Source organism: Oryzias latipes, chromosome 8 (assembly GCF_053564925.1).
Source record: "Oryzias latipes strain Hd-rR chromosome 8, Olatipes_Hd-rR_3.1".
Lineage (NCBI taxonomy): Eukaryota > Metazoa > Chordata > Actinopteri > Beloniformes > Adrianichthyidae > Oryzias > Oryzias latipes.
The window spans coordinates 13913106-13933166 of record NC_136244.1 but is presented as its reverse complement, the minus strand read 5'-3'; the positions used below and the strand labels follow the sequence as shown (position 1 = coordinate 13933166).

At 38.0% G+C, this 20061-nt stretch overlaps 1 protein-coding gene across 4 annotated transcripts in view; it reads right to left on the bottom strand.

The window, feature by feature from the left end:
- cacna1ia (calcium voltage-gated channel subunit alpha1 Ia) overlaps positions 1 to 20061 on the bottom strand; it is a 213327-nt gene that overhangs the window by 156722 nt on the left and 36544 nt on the right. For all 4 annotated transcript variants that reach the window (XM_023957619.2, XM_078951512.1, XM_078951513.1 and 1 more), the window contains exon 2: positions 5867 to 6130. In XM_023957619.2, coding sequence (XP_023813387.2) covers positions 5867 to 6113 — 247 coding nt within the window. In that variant the 5' untranslated portion in view covers positions 6114 to 6130. The remainder of the gene's footprint in view (positions 1 to 5866; positions 6131 to 20061) is intronic.

Sequence of the window (20061 nt, the reverse complement as noted above, 5' to 3'; positions counted from 1 at the left end):
GGCCCTACTATCCTATCCCCTTGCTGCTACGATAACCGTATGTTGCGCTGTCTGTGTAGAACACGCTGGAGGGGGGGTTGCACGCGGGGGAAAACAACGAACAGGTAGAGGAGCGGGGCTTAGACTAACTGTTTATGATTCCAGACCCGCAACAAACTAACAGCTGTTATCCAATAAAAAGTAGTTGTAATCCATAAAATTAATATAATTTATCAGGTTTACTGGATTTAAAGAAAATAAACAAATAGAAAGGAGTCTTCATCAAGGTGAATTTGTTTCCATCATCTCATTCATCTTAACTCTGGGTGTTTGACAGACGCAAAAGTCTATTCAAGGTTGTGGAAAATGGAAAAAAGATCAAAGGAAACATCACGCTCACAAAGTATAAAAATAATTAAGATAAATAATCAAATAAATATCCTGACAGCATTTTGAATCAATACCAGTATGGCCAAATGAACTATCGCAACACATCGGCAAAAACATTTTTTCCAGCACACCCAGTGTTGCGGCTCCCTGGGCTTTCATCTCAGTGGGAATCTGATCCGAGAGGCTCTTTGAGAGGTTGCCGACCCCTGGTTTAAGCAAACCTACAAAATTTCAGAGATGAGCCCATTTAAGTAAAATGGCCTCAAATTCTCCAGCATGTTATTGACAGTATGTCACTATACCGGCAATAGCATAGCTTGGGTGGTTTACTAAAGTTGAAAAGCTTTAAGAAAAGTAAAGGCATTCAGCTAAAACACAACACTCTGAAGATAGAATTGCAATAGTAATGATTGGTAAAATGTCTGAAGGAAATAAGGAAAAGGAATAAAAGGAAATAAGTTTTACACAAAGCTCTCTGGTTACAGACCAAACATTAATTCTGTAAAAGGCTAAAGCAAACGTCTCTAAGAACAAGTGAAGTGGGCGACCTTGTGTAGTTACTTTGACATTACTTTAAGATAATCATTTAACACTGAATCGTGTTTGGATACCAAATACTCTAATAATGCGCTGATGTTGAAACATCACAAAGGTTGAGGTTATATGTATACATTTGTACATCTGTGGTAGCATCGTAGGGAAGGTGGTCCCTGTAGATTATGTGTACTTGTGCTGGTGCCATTGGTCTTACTACTTGTACACTGGAGGTGTTGCAAGCGACACCAAAATAAAACACGCTCTTTGACATACCCTAATTCCTCGACTTTTCACGCGAAACCGTAAATCAGCAGAGAACAGTACCTCAGTCACAACTGCTCTCTGTAGTCTGTGGGTCAAGAATAAGCAACGGTGAGCCTGTAGAGGGAAAGTGTTCATGCACATTTTTTTCTGCTACGGACAGACACGTTATTCAACCTGCCGAGCCCCGCACAGTGTGCACTTCTTGTGCGTCCCTTGGGCTCTGTGTGTGCAGCCTAACAGTTAGAATTTAGGAAATTAGACAATCAGAACCTTGGTTGTGTGGGCATCCTACTGGCACTGACATGTCACCTGCACATCTCGTGGGTGTAGCATTTGGTTACTGTCAGTAAGGAACCAGTACATGTACCTTACTTACAACCAAAGTGGGGTGTTGAGGCACCATATGACTGCATCACCCATACTTAAGTGCTTGCAATTTACATCTTTTTCACAAATACTTCACAATACTCTTACCAAACACATAACAATTTTACATTCCGTTTTCATTAGGTGGCTGCATAGCTGTGTTTCTTTTAAGATATGGCTGCACCTCCCTACAACCCTCCATGTGCTCGGACAACCCACACGGCTTGACTCTCGTACAAGTGCATGTGACTAAGGGATTGAGTATTGCATATCCGCACAAAGTAGCTTTTGTAAGGCTGCTTTCTCCACTTCAAAGTCCGCTGGAATTACGGAAACAATGTAAACACTGGAACGAAAGCTCCTGTGTAACAGTGTTAAAGATGTGCAAACAGCTTGGCTCCAAGCAGCAGGAAATTAAGTAAAATTACAGAGCAGGTAGGTAGCTCAAATATTTAGTATTTTCAAAATAAAAGTTGATTTTAAAAAAATCTGTTTACTTTTTATCTATTTTACTTTTTACCTGAAGTTAGAACCCTCAGCAAACACCCCCTTAGCAGTAAGTTTTGCATGTATATTTGTTTTAATCATTTGCCTGAGTGACTGCAAGAGGGAAAACTTTTGTCATGCTAAAAGGACAGGTTCAGGTCAATCTACCCTTGAAGAGTCATTCATATGAGAGAATAGAGCATACATGGAGACTTCAGCTGTCATTAGAGTCAGCCGAAGCCCTCCATCTCCTTTCTCATTTCTCTCGTACTGCAGAGAACTAATAGACTTTGTGTAAGACCTGAGGGAGAAAAAAAGATGAGAGTGGAGAAGAAGTAGTGCGGAAGAGTGATGAGGAAGTGGGGATCATTAGAATTAGCATCGGTACAAGAATTAACATTAGCACTGGGATTTATTTTAGTAGCATAAGCTTTAGTATTCTAATGAGTTGTGTTTATTTTAAAAGGGGTTTGTCTCATTAATATTTGCACCTCTTTTAAAAGACGATTCCCTAAAGGAAAAGGACAGCAGTTCAGAATCTGCTGGAAGCACAGGCTCATTAAAAGTGGAACACTAGTAGACGAAATGGAAAATCTGGAGAAGAAAACATCACAAGTGAGGCAGAAAAGATGAATCCAAGCAAAAAAGAAGAGTTGGAAGCCATTGTTGAATAAGCTATGTGTACAAATCAATACAATTTAAAAAAATGTTTTCCATGATATGTCAAATGAAAATAGTTAACAAAAACAGAACAATGGACAGGAAGCAAAACAAGAAGGTGAGAGAAGGGAGGCTGTGTGTCCCAGGTGTGAGTTCCATCCTCAGCAGTAGTTAGGAGCAAGGCACGGTTACGCCTTGGTCATCCGTCACCATGGCGATAATAAGCTGTCAAGGCCAGAGAGGATCATGGGCCACAGATGCTGGTCGCTATGCGTGAACACAACAAAAGCCAATCAAAGTGTAAAGGAAGACGGGGAGCTGGAGAAAAGGGGAGTTTATTGATACTTAACTATTGTGGACAAAGTAAATAAAAAAAATTAGAAAAAAAAATGAAATGGTTCTGTCTGGAGCTTGCATGTTCTCCCCGTGCATGCGTGGGTTTTCTCTGGGGACTCTGGCTTGCTTCTACCATCCAAAAACATGCTTTATAGGTTAAATGGTTGCTTTAAAATGCCCCTAGGTATGAATGTGAGTGTGCATGGGTGACCCCGAAAGGGACAAAAACGGCTTAGAGGATGAATGAAAGAATGAAATAGTATAAGCATAAAACTGAAGATTCATAAGGTTTATAAAGAGAGATGCAACGATTGATCAGCTGGTTTATTTTTCTTTTTTTGTAGAAATCATACAAGGGAATGATGCATGTCGCCATGTTCAAAACCAGGTCAAAAACCCTGTCCTTAGACCCCCCACGAAGGGGGGTCTAAGGACTAAACTAAACTGGGATGCCAGTTTAGTTTAGTCTGTTTAGTTAAAGTGTTAGTATTATCCTATTGAATTCTATGCATTTATGATTCTTTTTGATTGTATGTTTACTTTACAAGACTTACAAAGCCCACTGAGACGACTGCTGTTGTGAATTTGGGGCTATATATATAAAATTGAATTGAATCTTTTTGTGTTTAAATTACATCATATTTGGGTAAATCATTGATTGAATACTTGTGCAAATGTGCACTTAAACATTTAAATTGGAGTTTTCTAAAAGTGTGCTGGCAGAAATGTAACATTCCTTTTGAGTCATAATTGTATTACAATATGATCCTTTAATCAGGATGATAGTGAACTCCAAAACCTCAAAGTATATTCTAGTAAAAAAGCATAAACTTGTACAGTGTTCCCCTGCTTATTTATGTTTCAATATTAGCGGTGACTCCAGTTCATCACAGATAACTCAAAAGGCTTACATGAGACTTTGGCATCTGAGGTAGGTGCTGAGCAAATTTCTGAGGAAGGGGAGCAGAGATGAAGAGCATCGGCATCAGCTGACTCAGAAGCGTCCGACAGATATCCTGATAGAAAATAATCGCTGCGAATAGTTATTCGGATGAATGAATAATGGATGAAACCAGCCTCTTCTGCCCCAGACCACCACGCCGTGTTCGACGCTAGAATTGCATTGCGGAACCTCTCGGGTGGAGGTGGTTCTCTGTGTTTGTAGATTTTGTGTATTCGCGGGTGTCTGTGGTCCTTAACCCCATGAATACGGGGAAAACTCTGCATTTATTAATAAATGCCGTGGGCAAAATCTCTTCCTAGCTTTGGTTTATGGCTTAGTAAAAATGTTTTTAATATCAAAACCACAGGAAGGAAATTGATAATTTGAAAAAAAGCTGCTTTAGGTTACCCATATTTACAATTTTTTTGTTTTGTGATGGATTACATAAGTGGACACACCCACATGAGTCTTGGATGCAGTGGGAGCATCCTGCCAGGTGCTTGATGTGAAAAAAAACGTGTTATGGTACTTTGTGTCCTTGTGTGCAAAAAAAACTGTGCATGGTGTTGCATGCAGACAAGATAACAGTAGCCCAAGCCTGCTACAATATCAAATTTAAAGGTCACACTGTTCTGTTTCTGTCTCTTTGTCTGCTAACATCTTGTATCTTTCCCAATGAATTTGCGACTGCTTGTTGTTATACAGACACAAATGAGGAGGATCTCATCAGTTTCACCTCATGACTTCTTTAAAAAAAGGGATTCAACAACACAAACTTTTCACCAGAATGCAAGAGAGATGCTTTAATTTATGCTTAAAGGACGCAATTTACCAAAAATGATGATCAAAAATTGAGTAAAGTTGCACCTAATGTCACAATGTTTTAATTTTTCTTTTTCTTTTTACAAATTAAACTGAAAATAGTTAAATAGTTCCCAGCAGCTTGACTTCCTTCCACCTTTAACGCCGTGTCACACAGCCACTATGAACCTTCGGTCTTTCGTGATATATGCGTGATTCAGATGCAAATTTGTGGCTTTCCATGTATTTCTAACAGACTTTTCACACATGTACCACCCATGTGTATATTGCGTATACAATGCACATATCAGGTTCAAATTGAGTGATTGTCGAATCACTAATGAATTGTATATAATCAGCACAATAATCCCACATGGTTCAGGTTTTAAGTAGATTTATGTGTTCTTTGTGTTATTTATTTATACTTCTTCTGTGCTTTTACCTTAGTCCATTCGAGATACATCAGTGAAAATCAAAAGACCACAACTTCTCTTACTTTTTTCGCATATATTTACGTATGACAAATTTTGATATGTGAAATATGCCCAAAACGTACTTAGCGGCTGTGTGACATGACCAAATATAATTTCCCAAGAATAAAAAAAACACGAGTTTAAACATGTCAACAGTTGAGAAACTCAGCATTTTTTGATCGCCCTTCCTCCCACTGCCACTAGCAGAAAACACAACCACCTGTTTAGAGCCTAAGCTGAACGTTCATCCACAAGCATAAGCATACAAAGGAGCATGTTAAACTTTCCAAACTGTGCAATGCTGCATTTGGTAAGAGGTAAAAAACACACTTACTTTGAAAAGCTGACTGACGCAGTTGCAAATCCACAGGATAGGGAGGTCAAAGTTGATGAGGAGGGATGTCATGATGGAGGACTCAAATCTATGAGGAATAAAATGAGAAACAGTGGAAGTGGGGGAAAAAAAACTCTTGATGTTTGAGAAGAACTGCAAATAAAGAGTGTTTAAAATGATGTGAGTAGTTAAAAGCACGGAGATGAGCTGGGAGAACAGCTGAAAGAAAGAATGACACATGAAATGACTTTGTTAAGGGCTAAATGAGCCATTTCCATCAGGAACCAAAAGGATATGGGCTGGAGACCATACGGATGCACCAGTTGCGAGGACAGGTGGTCTGCTTGAGGCAGAAGAAGACGACAGGCGCCAGCTCAGGGTACGGCACAACGAGGGTGCTTAAGTCGCTGACAGTACTGACATCATCACCAGGAGCCACTTCCTCAATGATGTCATCAGCCTGAGCCAAGCTGTATTCCTCAATCTGCCCTGGCCCTGCCGGGGAAATGCATCCCGGCGGCACAGGACCGTCCTCGCTCGTCATGGCAACGCCGTTGATATCTGAAACACAACGGGGAGTGACAATGAGATTACAAACCAAAAAAGCTACCAGCATTTGTTTGAAGTTTTTGGTCATTTGAACTCATACAACAGGAAAAAAACACATTTCTGTCGGATAATACTGAGGTCACAAACACAGCAGGGATCTTAAAACAGGGTCAGAGGTCCTTACAGCAAGGTGTGGTAAGGTCCAGATTAGAATGGTCCCAATAATTCAGGTAAGTATTTGCACCCAAAGCTGGCTCAATTTTTCTATGGATCTGTAACTGATGATGGCCCAATTGGTCCATTTAAGGGTTCAATTTTATAATGGAAACACTCAAAATACCAGACTGGACCATACAGTACCACTCAGTGAAGGGTTCTAAAACTTGATGGGTGGTGTGGTTCGGTAATCAACCTCATAGGAGAGAGAAAAAAACATGAAATCTGGACATAGACGTGCTTTAATTTTGATAGAAAATAAATATGTATGTTTTACAACAACACATTTTAGAGGTTTTATTTCAAAACTGTGGCTGTTTTTTTCTCGTTTTAGAGCCAATTGAACCAATAGGTTGATGTTTCTCAGGGAAAAACGCAAACTTTGAGAAATGCTGCATTCATGTGGTGGTGGAATGATCGGAAAGATGACCCAGAAAACATACATGAGCATCAGAAAAATAACAAATCTTCCAACACTACATTGAATGCACCTAAACAGAGGTGGGTATTTGTAGAGCACCATCTATGGGGACAGACCAGAAATACAGGGAAAATAAAACACTGAGAATGATTATTAATATAATTTATTCCACTTTGGCCAGATTAAATCATTTAACGGGTTTCATATGGCCACAGTTTGTCCACCACTGGTCTACAGGATGCCCTGTGACAGACTGGCGACATGTCCAGGGTGTACCCCTGGGGGATGCATGGATGGTCTGTAGGATACAGCATGCAGTCAAACACAGAAAAGTAAGCATAATATGTTGTATTTTATCAGAAATACAGGGTCCTTCAGCTCAGACCAGTAACACTTCAGCGGCTAGCAGCCACAGCTTCACTGAACGTTCATCAGCACACAGGACTTGCTGGTACTCATTCTTTAAACTGGCAGCCAAACAAGGCAGCCGGCAAAAGGCACGCAGCCAACTAAAGACTGGACATATGCACCGTCTTGCGTGCATCACTCATTCACTCTAAAAACACACACTTTCTTCCTGGTTCCTTCGCCCAAACACATATGGTCAAGTCATTAATGTTTGCCAGAATTGGGTAGATGCAATATTAGGAGGCAGATGTGTTATTATTTGTGCTTTTTCTCAGTTTAGCGCTACTGTTTTGGTAAAAAAAAAATATATATATATATTTGTGTGAATGTTTGAGAGCAGCAGTAAATGTTGTTTTGGAAAAAAAAGTAACAGGACTAATTGCCTAACCCAGAAATTAACATGTTCTTTTTAAAAATAGGTTGTTCATCCACAACATGGTACAGCAATGAGTTAGGTAAGTGGTCCACATTCTTTTTCAGGCCACAAACCAGTTTACTGTAACATTGGACAATATTTTCATGGACTGGTCAATCAAAAAAAAATGTTCAGCCTCTAGTTTCTCTAACTTTAGTGGGTAAAGTTTACACCCTAGATTGTGTGCAGGAACCAATAAAATATTATATACTAGATTTTCTCTTAACCCATAGCTGTCAGTGGAAGCTACAAAATTTGACACCAAATTCAACCTTATCACCACGGGCGGCCGTGGTGCAGCAGTAGGGCGGTCGACCCATGATCGTAAGATTGCAGGTTGGATTCCCGCCTTGCATGCCCATGTGTCGAAATGTTTTTGGCAAGACACTGAACCCCACCTTGCCTCTGGCGGGAGTTTAGCGCCAGTGTTTGGCAGCGGAGCCACCATCAGTGTTTGAATGGGACTGTGACTGTAAAGCGCTTTGGGCCTTCGAAAGAAGGTAGAAAGTGCTATATAAGTATGCGCCATTTACTAAAACTGGTATTTTCAAAATATAGAAATAAATATGAATATACTGTTTAAACAACTTTATTAGCAGCCTCCTCAGAACATTAAAGGGCTGGTTTCGACATACTATGCGCTATTATTATGGTGTGTGGGAACAACTGTCACAATAAATTCATTTTTACAGTATAGGCTCCTGGATTTGTCTTTAAAAGGCAGTTTTCTTTTATTTTGAACTTAAGTACTCTTCTTGCGTTTCCTCACTGGCTCTTTTCTGCGAAAACAAACTTTCCAAATATGTTTGTTTTTAGTTAACTTTGATAACTTCGGGGGTTTCAATTTAGCGAGCAGCGCAGCCACATTAAGAAAGTAGTGGATGGATCTTTGACACGAGATGAGCGACTTGACATGCGTCAAATGGTGGGGAAAACCCAGTACTTTTTTAAAATGAAACTTCCTTCAGATTCAGAAATTAGTATTAAACGGAAAAAATGTAGGTTTAGTTTTTTTCCCACGGACCGGTACACAACCCAGGGGTTGGGGATCTGAGTTAAGTCCCAGCAACGCACATTCAAGCAACCACTTCCAATAAAAAGTCTATGTAAACACAAGTATATTACGTGTTTCAGGCTTGTGTGTTCAAAATTCCTGCGTTCACATGTCGCTACACAAGTTTTAAGGTAGTTTTCAACCTCTATGGACAAAACATGCGGCCACTGAACGCGTGTAGAAAGTTAAACCAGTTGAACTTTGACCAACTAGGGACTTGGTTTTGGTAGTGACGTAAGGGTAGAGTCCTTTTTAATTCACAGAAGTGCCAATGGTTTGAAATTATAAATGGAATATCAATAAATTATTGCAGTTTGTGCCCGGCTGGAATTATCTGACACCAAGTCTTTCATACATTGGAACGGAGCTGTAAAAGAAAAAGCCTGGAGTAAGATTTACAATACTTGTACCATTTCGATATGTTGCACCAAGCCTCTTCCAATTGGGAATACATATGCTAGCACCGGGTAGCAACAGTCCAGTATGAATGCCATATGGTAAAAACACATGCAAAAACCCGGGTTCAATCAGATTTTGAATGTGCATTACATACCCATTGTGTAAGTTGCATTATTTGACAAGAACTGCTCTAACAACCAGATAGGCACCACAAAAAATATATATATATATATATATATATTTATACTGTCTGACATTAGACAGTGAGATATGTACAAACACACAAAACAGATAATTTCTAAATTTACATGTGCGATTCTGCTGAGTGAAAATCAAGACTGAGGTGACAAAAACTTTTGACAGAATTTTGCTTAACCCATTGGACCACCCACCGGCAAATCATAAAAAAACAACAATCCCAATGCTGTAAAAATTTTAGCCCAATCAATCAAAGTAACTGAATACAATTGCATTATTTTGGTTTAAAGTTTGACTTTTTTACATTCATTGGGAAATTGCTTCCTTCTAAAACCAGCATGCAGTGGTCTTTTGAGGAACCATAACATTTGCTACCTGTTCCAAATTTAGTAACAAAAGAACAAGGGAGCTCGGAAATGTCAGTATTTACCAGGTAAAGTGATCATATTTGCCTTTTTCTATGTTACTTCTGGTAAACAAGCCCTGGAACCAAGACATGGCTTTGTTTATTCTAATTAGGCTTTTATAGTCGATTAGCTATGGCAAGAGCTGCGTCCCGTGGAGGTAGGAAGTTTACTCTTACTCTGTTGTGTTTTATTTCCCATGATAAAGCCACTATATAACCAGACCCTGCAGCTATTTTGAGCAACTACGTCTAAGCAGAGCCCAGCTCAGAAATGCCAGACCAAAGCTTACTTCTTTGTCACATTGCGTGCGTTTTATAAAACATTCCAATTAACCGAGATTTGTTTATCCAACTGCAAACAGATCATATTCTTGTTTTTTTGTTTTTTGTTTTTTCAAGTTAGGTAGTCTTGTATTGCTGCTGTTCAATAATGATTGATTGATGTGTGTGAGACAGAGAATCTCAGTGAGAGATATTCAAAGCCTTAAATGGATGTCTTAGCGCTGACACACACAACAGATTCACACTCTCGACATACACACTCTCACACATTAGCACCCTTAATTGCGAAAGCGGATATACAGTCACCCATTTTGCTGCACTATGAGCTAAGGCCTGCGATGAGCCATGAAAAAAATTGGTTCCCCCTCCCACACACACTCACTGCGACAGTGTGAGACAGGCGCAGGAAGAGGCTAGAAGGAAAACAACAGCAAAAAACATAGCATGAGAGCTTTAAGAAACGCATTGTTCTTTTGTCTCTTAAAGTATGGACTAGTCTAAATGAAAATAAATTTATTAAATCGTGTTTTTTATGTGGGAGGCTGTTTCAATGAGAACAAAGTTTTCATTAAGCAAGAGAACGGAGATGTTACCTTACTACAAAAAGAAAATGTTAGCTGGTACACAGAAAAATCTCTAAGTACCTCAAAACAAATGTTTGGGACCGTTTTAAACTATGCGGTACAAAATTCAGAATTTCTTGTCTTTGGATGAAAATGTTGCAGTTTTACCCCATATTGAAATGCCTTCCTAGTGGTCTTTTAATTATGATTATGTAGTTTTTAGCCAAAAAAATAATAAAATAAAATAAAAACCTGTGTTTTCTAGGACATAGTTTCTGCAGAGCGGCAGTAACTCATCAGAAATTTTCCGTGAAGTAAGCCTCCCCTCATTTCCCATGACCCCTATGTTTAGCCCCTCTTATTATATATTAGAGGTGCAACAAAAATGGCGAGCAGTATTGGAGCTCTCCAGTCGCACAGTTCTGAGCCACATGCCAGCTCAGACGTGGAAAACAAAGACGTACACGGATCTATTTGTCTGCAAGTGGATGCATCAGAATGGAGAAGAGCTGGGAGCTTGCCGACTGTAGAAGTCTACTCCTCACTGACCACTATTTTAATAAAGAAATACTTAAAAATGCAGTTTTCAATCTTAATTTTCTTTAAAAATGTCCTCCATCAGGACATTTTTTAAGAACATGTTAAAAACACCAAAAACACAATTTTCATTGGAGTAAGTCTTTAGGCAGTAGCATAAAAAAAACTAATATTGATATTTTACACACCCAAACATAGATAATTACTAGAACTAATTGGTCAAATGGTTTAAAATAATTATTATTAATTATGATTCTACCTTGTGGGAAAAATAAATGTTGTGTAAATGGAAATTGGGGGGAAAAAGAAGACATACTAAATCTTAGCGCTGCTGCAATGAAGGCTGTGAGCTATTTGTGTTCATAGTGTTGAACGTTGGCACACGTAATCCTGTTTCTGCCTGCAAAGGTTATTAAAACTGCACCTCTGTAAAGCTGCATTATGACTTCCAGACGTTACACAGACTGGTTTCAAATAATATGGAAAATTAAGAAAAAAAAATTGTATTAGTACCGTGAGTCTTTTCCCTCATCTGCTGAGAAATTAGACAATAACTGTGTGATGAAATTTGATGGTTGTCCAAATAAAATAGTTTTGACTATTTGGCGGGAATACAAATCCTTGATTGAAGTATACAGTTTTCAAAGTGTGCACTAGAAGATGCTGAGTAAGCGAAACAGCATGCACTTACTATCCCAAAGGTGGGGGAGCTTTGCCCAATTTTTTGTCTGTTGAAGGACCATAATGAACCAGTGGACCATTCAAACTCTTACTGTGGTTGACACTGTTAGAATCCCTTGAGGGCAACGTTCCTCTGAGCAAACAGCTTAGGCGACACAAAAAAGGCAACCTCACTTCGATGTCAAGCTGTGCTTTATACAGTGACCTAAGTCAAACCAAACTCAAAGCCTATTGTTAAGTGATCAAAACAATACATCATTATTATCCAGAGACTTTCAGAATTTCTGGAGATGGAGCGTGATGCGTTTAAAAAGCTGTCACTGACAGGGGGAGTCGGAGCTTTATATGATGCATTGCTTTTTGACTGCATCATAAAATTGCCCTGTAAACTTGATGAATGAGCTGCTCCTATAATGGAGATGATACTAACTGCAACTGTGCATCTTTACTTTGCAGAATAGAATTTGGTGTCTATTGTTATGAACTGCTTCGTTATTTTGTTTAGTTGTTTTGGGAAACATACAGGCCAGTTTAAAGAATTCATATGTATAATTTCACTAAATATGAGGAAAATATGTCTTAGCGAGGCTCAGGTCTACCCGTAAGTGTATTTTTTGTGTTATTCTCTTGCCATAAATATCTGTGTATCAACAAGGTCTATGTAATATTAGTTGGGTTTCAACACTGGGTGAGAAGAACAAATGACTGTGTCATGATGACCCACTTCTGGGCGAACTGCTTCACAAAGACGGGACAATGTCCCAGTGGCTCAGATGCGAACAGCTGTAAGCATGTAGGACCCGGATCAAAATGGCTCCCCATTTCTAAACAAAAATGAGAGCACCCAGTTTACTTTCAAATGCAGGACAAATTTTAAAGTCTTAAATAACTTTTGGGAGAAATCACACAAAAATTTAAATTGAAATATCGATTTTAAGCCAAAAGAGCTGATTTCACTCGGTGTGTGTTGGCGATATAATATGTATCGCGATACGCGTCATGATACAGTATATATCCCAAGACAGTGCCACAGACAATATTTCACAACTTCTTAAAGAGTAGGATTTAGAAAGCACTTAGTTTGAATATTAATACACCTTTCCAACATGTTCTCACCCCAACTCGTCATATATGGACGCATGGGCAGGGACCCTTCACTGTGACACATATCGACACTTTGGGTGAGCCCAACTCATCATTTTTTGACATGCTGACAATATGAAATGTATGGTGGAAGTGAGAATCTGTGAAACTTTACCGAAGAAATTTAATCGCAGCAGACAGAAAAAATGAAATATGGTGAATTGGGCGTCAAAATTTGACACGGAGGAGGGGCCGTACCATGCATCCTTCGGGGTGAGAATATATTGACCTTTCACATGTATAAAACTGTAACGTTCTTTGGCTTTATTGATCAGAACATTAATCACTGCACCTTTATCACATCTCAAAGTATATTATAACCAAGCAAATATTTAGTGCTTTTCTTTTGGTCATTTGAGAAATATATTTTTTTAACACTCAACATTCTCTTTCAATAAAAAAAATGTCAGCAATTTAATATGTATTTGTGATAAATAAAAATAAATGTTTTTAGTTTGGATTTTTTGTTTTAATTGACAACTTGTTGCTTATCATCCAAAGCAGTTTCAAAGACTCACATGGTCTTCAGCACTGATAAACCCTGCCAACCTAAGCAGGTGTGGGTCCGGAGTGCAGGAAGCAGGAGACTGAATTACACTGCTTCTGCCTCGGAAAGAGGCTCACATCATGGATGAAAGGAGCTGGGCAGGAAAAGAAGGACTGGGATGGATGACTTGGTGCCACATTGGAAAAATTGAACTACTGCTTCAAACTGGGGAACGGATTGTGGAGGGGGTGCAGGTCTTTAGCCACGGGAGCTAGAAATGTCAAATAACCAGAAAAGTGAGTAAAGGAATTTAAGATGTTTTTTTTTTATGTATTAAAGAAATTAAATTTTACACGAGTTTTCCAAATAATAGCAGAACCAACTTTTCCTGCTTGTCTGACCTTATTTTCTCTCCTAATAAGTAACAAAACTGTCATTAATAGCAGGTGCTGCCATTGATGGATGATACACAGTATTTGCCATGCAATGTGTTTTTATACATTTTATTCAACCTTTTTTTTCCCTGATATTATTTAGAGAAAAAAGTCTTTCTGAAAAACAAAAGAGGTTTGGGCAACCAAAGGCAGTGGATCATTGAGTAACTTGTGGACTAGAGGTTTGAAAAAGGAGTGTTCTAAGCAGTCAGGGCATAAGATTTTTTTTTTTTTTAAGTTGCTCAGCAAAACCACTGTTGTGAGAGAGACCAGATAAAATAAATAAAGAATAAAAAACGACAACAACAGTAAGATAGAAGATTTATAAATAAAAATGAGAGATTTAACCTCCTGAGACTCCAAGAACACACCCGAGGACAAAAACACTAAAAGGAATAAAAACATTCATTCCAAACAAAAAGATCCGGTCTCACGAGGATATTTTCATTAAGCAAATAAAAGAAATGTGAACCAAAATAACAAAAACAAAAAACAGATGGAACAAACCAGAGAAGATCATCAATGTTTGTTAAGTATCTGCCTGAAGCAAAAGGGTGAATCATGAAGAATGGAGTATGTAGGACACTCCTGCTGTTGGTATCAGGGTTCAAATCTGCTCTGATGAAGATCATTTTGAGTTCAACAGCCAATCAGGAGAAAGCTAACATCAGCTGAGCTAAGATCTAACAACAAGTAAAACAAACAATGCCCCTCTGTGTGTTGCTAATGTATTGATACTGTGTTGAGATATATATATATATATATATATATATATATATATATATATATATATATATATATATATAATCACTGAAATGGCTTGCCTAAAAATGAGAAATGTATTAGTAACAACAGCAATTATAAGTGTATTCTTTATTTCTGAGTAATTCTCTGAGGTGTCTGTGTGTGAAAAAAAATGAAAGAACATCTGTTTTGAGCTGCTCCTTTAAATAAAAATGTGTCCTCATCAATTCCTTCTGACTAAATGTAGCAAACATGACAAAAAAAAAAAAACGCATTTTAAAAGATACTGGATCTCCTGCAGGTGGGAGAAGCATGAATCAAGTGTAACCTAAATTTGTTATTCCAGCCAGGATTTTCTTCACTTCTGCAGCCAGCAACCAGAACTAATTCATTTTTTAGTAAGACCCTTTAAAAGAAACCAGTAGCAGGTAAACATTAGGCTTCTCTGCAATCATTTTTTTTCTTCTACTCTATGAAGCAGTGACCATCTCCATTCTTTCCTCTTCAATTTGCAGATAGTTGTCCATTGTTACAGTTAACAGTCTGTGCTGCAGTATTTAAACCTAACTAATAAATAAAATAGTGATGCATTGTGGGAGAAAAATCTCCAGCAAACACAAAACCAAGCTTAATTTTGATCTTGTAAAGACAAATAAACAATTAACAGCACACACAGCACTAACACAACTGCATTTCTTTTCTTTTTTTCAGTTCAACACAACATACAAAAAGAAGATAATTAAAAATCTTAATTACACAAAGGATAGATTTATGCAAATTAAATTGAAGCTCAGAGCTAAGCCGCCTGTTACAAAATTCTCGTTTAAATTATGTTGTTATTTATTGAGCTATGGTACAATATGCATATATAGAGATAATATATATAGGGTTTGATTTTTACGCCCCCCTTTTATTACAATGTTTTGCTACAACCAGCATAAAACATTTGCCTAAACAAAATATCAGTACCATAGTGGTTAGTGATTTTTTTTAAATTAATTGAGAGTAAAAGTATATTTCTTTTGAGGGTCTCATATTTAGAACTAGACTTACATTTAGGTAAAAAATGAACGATAAATATTCACACATTCTCCGATGTCAGGGCTTGTGACAATTAGAGAAGACTTTTGTGAGTATTAGGGTTACCCATTGATATTAGGCATCAAACCCATCTTTGTGATCTAGGATTTAGCCGAAATATCATTACCAAAGGATCTTAAGACGAAGCAAAATTTGTTGGTCCTCTTGAAATTAAAAGTTTACAAAATGCAAACTGTACTTGATATACACTGTGTGTGTGTGTGTGTGTGTGTGTGTGTGTGTGGGTGTGTGTGTGTGTGTGTGTGTGCATGCAGGCATATGTAGTTTGAATAATCCAATTAGAGGCTCCAAAAAAGTTTTTAAGAGTCCGATTTTATAAAAATGGGAGAGTATTGCATTGCGTTACCAAAAAAAAAAAGGTATTTTTGTGCTAATTTTTTGTGTTTTTCATGCTAATTTCTTTCTGTATTTGATAAAAAATATGAGCATTTTTTTAATTGTGCTCTATTTTCAGATATGTTATAGAATGCTTTGCTCTGTAAAAATTGTAAGTAGAAAGAACAAAAAGAAATGAATTGGAAAATAAACTTTTTTTTAAATGTTTTTTTTAGTTTCTCTTCAACATTTTTTCTGCTAAATTTTAGAATTTCTTTCTATTTCTTTCATTTGCTCTCATCCTGTCCTACTATTGCTGAATCTCGAGTTTTCCCTCATAAGTCCCACTCACTGTATCTCCGTCTGTAATGAAAAAAAAACTCTGAGCTGTTCGTCCGAAATCATATTTAGACTTGCTGTCAGTGGATTACTCTGAAGCAGTGGTGCCATCAGTTTAATCTGTTTTAACAGCTTTAGCTTTAACCAAGCATGTGAATGCTAAGCATGTTTTGGTGTCTTAAGGTCAGCAATATCTGTTCTGTTTTTGTAAATCCTCACCAGCTTTAAGCCACTGACAAGCCACCGCTGACACCAATACAATACCTTGCACTGTAAGGGAGCAGAAGCTATTTGCATTAGCATAATGCTAATAGCATTTGAAGCTGAGCTATATGAAAGTTCAAGTCTAGTTCCATAAATTAATTGGATTGCAGAAGGACTGACAGACTGGGAAATGAACACAATTTTAAATGAGACTGGAGCTGAGTATGGAATGTCACATACTGTTAAAAGAAGACTTTTTAGAGCTTACAAGCTCAGATCTTACTTTCCAAAGCAACATTTCACAGGATCTATGTTTTCAACTTTCACTTTTCAGGTAAAAGAGCCGAGGAAAATAAAAAGGTACACTACATGCACTCATATAGACAGAAAAAAAGTATTCATTCCTAGATCAGCATCTAAAACACGAGTTCGCCTTTCAGGCAGCCAAAACTCTCTAGTCCCGAACCTGAACACATTCTGCACTGCACATGATACAAGGCACAATGAGAACTGATTGACAAAACATTACAGCCAATCAGGAGGCCGAACACAGGGAACTGTAAAAAAATACAAACTTTTAAAAATTGTGCCAAAAAAAATCAGCAAGACTGCAAAGTGTGAACTATGTTATAGTGCTGGACTACAGTTTTCCTTTAAGAATTTGCTGTTTTGTTGATATTAAATTACCACTCTCCCGATTTTCTAAAATACAATATTTTCTTACGTCAATGTTGCATGATACTGTAAGGCTACGTTTACACTGCAGGCTGAAATGACCCAATTCCGATTTTTTTCCCCCTATGCGACCTGTATCTGATCTTTTCATGACAGTCTGAACGACACAGATCCGATCTTTTCAAATGTGACCCAGGCCACTTGGGTATGTGGTCCTGAATCCGATACGTGTCCGATCTTTTGAAATGCGATCTCCGTCTGACCGGCCAGGCCATGTGTATCCGACCCGTACGTCATTGATACGCTACAAACGTCATCATTCTGCGTTGAAGTAGGGGTGTGAACGTAGTAACAGGTAACAGGTTCATGTTAGACAATTCCCTCTGTCACAGGCTAGTTATCATCCCATTTATTATGATCTGTGACGAATAATCTTTGGAGTAAATGATGTAGTCCTTGGGGATTTGACCTTTAAGCTTTACTCATGCATTGTGGAAACTATTCTTCTGTACCCTTCTCTGCATTATTGACTGATTTATTACAGACTCTCCCAGTTTCCCAACGCAAATCCATATTGGTGAAAGAAGGGCAGCCCAATAATGCTGCCAATGATTTACTATCATAGCTCTTGCCATCCCTCCTTCACCCTGATGGATGACATGCATTTGCTCCTGGACTTCCCGTGTGGGAGGCAGGGAGAGCTCCTTTTCTGTGAGCGTGCTTAATGAAACAAACGGTCATCCTGAAGGTTTACGTGCCAAAGCTTCCACCTTCCCTTGTTATCTAAGGTGAATCTGCATATCGACGTGTGTCTTTTTTTCCCCCCTTTTTTTAACGGATCTAGAAATTGCCTGCTCTTTCAGTGAACACTGACAGTAGTAGGACAGAAAACGATCAATTCAAATTAGGGACGGTTGGCTGCACATGCTGCAGGTGCAGATCTAATATCTGTGCAGCTTTCAGATTTTTGTGTGTTTGAGAGGCTGCCCTCCATTTCGATTTCAGTTATTCATACATTTTTTGTATCAGACTTGTCTTTCCTCCTCCTAAATGCTTTTAGTTGTCACAGGTACATTCACACTAGGCTCGGAAACTAAGAAAAATCTAAGAAAAAGCGCTCATATACTTGTTCCGGACTTCTGTGTTCAAAACTTTCGTATTCTTGTGTCGCTTTGCAAGTTTTTAAGTCCGTTTGCAGGCTCTCCATATAAAACACCCAGCTATTTAACATGCGCCAAAAGGTAAACCAGGTAATCTTTGATCAGCGTGCTGTGTTTTTGATTGTATTGTGCTTCTGTGTTTAAATATTGTATTTTCTTTTCTTGTATCAATACATTGTACACAGTGTTGAGTTATGACATTTTTTTTGTGCCACAAATGACTTTACCCTCCTCTTATAATCCATCTACACCCATACTGCTTAAGAAGCGCCTTATAAAGTTGAGCTGAAACCATAGACTGTATAGTGGAACTGGAAGAAGCGAGCCCTCCCCCTTTGGTTTTCAAATAGGAAGTACCCCCTGCCCTCAAAAAGCCATAATCCCATAGACTTATAGAGAAATAAACAGCTATTTCTCAGTCATTATAGTCATTAAAACTGAAAGCAAAGAATTTCTTTATCTACCACTTATGTTTTTGCAAATCCTATATTTTGTTTCATGATATTTTTGCTATAGCACAAGTTATTTAAGTTATAAACTGACCAATCAGATGCCTTAATAAAATTACGTTCTCTTTTGTTGAACATTTGAAGCCTTTGATTGACAGATTCTCTCTAGTCTCCTTTCAATAGGACTTCTAACGTGCTTACAGAAATGTAGACGGACCAACAACAGCTGACTGAGGACGTCTGGTTCCAACATGATGACAGACAAAGTGGAAAAATGTCAACTAAAATGACTTAATTTTGGTGGAACTGCAAGTAAGGCGTTTTCAATGGGTGACATCACACTCCCTCAGCCCAGTTCTCATATACAGTCAATGCCTGCACTGCAGACAATCTTGAACTGTATGTGTGAATTTCTGTTAGCCGTTTTAATCTAGGTTGTACTGAAAACAATTAATTTCCTTTGGGATCCATGTAGTACTATTCTATTCTTTTATTCTATTCAATCAGGGACTCAGCTTTGGTAGTTTCAAAACACGAAAGAGCCAACCTTTTGAAAATCGATCATGGAATATCAATAAATAATTGCGGTTTGTGCTCGGCTGGAAAAATATGAGACATAGTCTTTCATATATCGGAATAGAGCTGCAAAAGAAAAGGCAAGATTCGTGAGATTTGCACCGCAACAACATTTCACACCAAGGCTCTTCCAACTGCAGGCTCATTACACAAAGCTCATTAAAAAAACAACATTCTTGAATGCGCCATATGCCTGTGTACAAACCTCAGGAGTAACGACATTCAGGGTTTGGTAATCTCACTTCCTTGTTTTTCAGCTCCATCACCTAAAACCTTCACTTTATTAAAAAAAAATCACAACTATTTAAAATGTTCGATGCTTACAGATCAATGTTAGTCCAAAATAAATGTAAAGTTTTATAAAAATAAGATTAAAAAAAGATTTTAAAGAAGTCTAAAGAGGAAGTACCGGTAATAGTTGAAAGACACAAAGTGTCATGTCACACAGCCATTAAATGCATTTTGCGCCTTTTAAACGGATTAAAATTGGTCATATATGAATATGGGTGAAGAAAGTGAGAAAAGTTCAACACTTTACATGACATTTTCAAAAAATGTATCACGACTGAATAAATTAACCACGTTAAATCAACAAAGAAATACGAATAAAACATGCAAAGAACACAGAGATCTACGTGGAAAATGAACCATGTGTGATTATGGCGCTGTTTCTATGCAATTCATTAGAGATTGGTGCGTCAATTACGTAATTTTTATGTGATATGTGCATCGCATA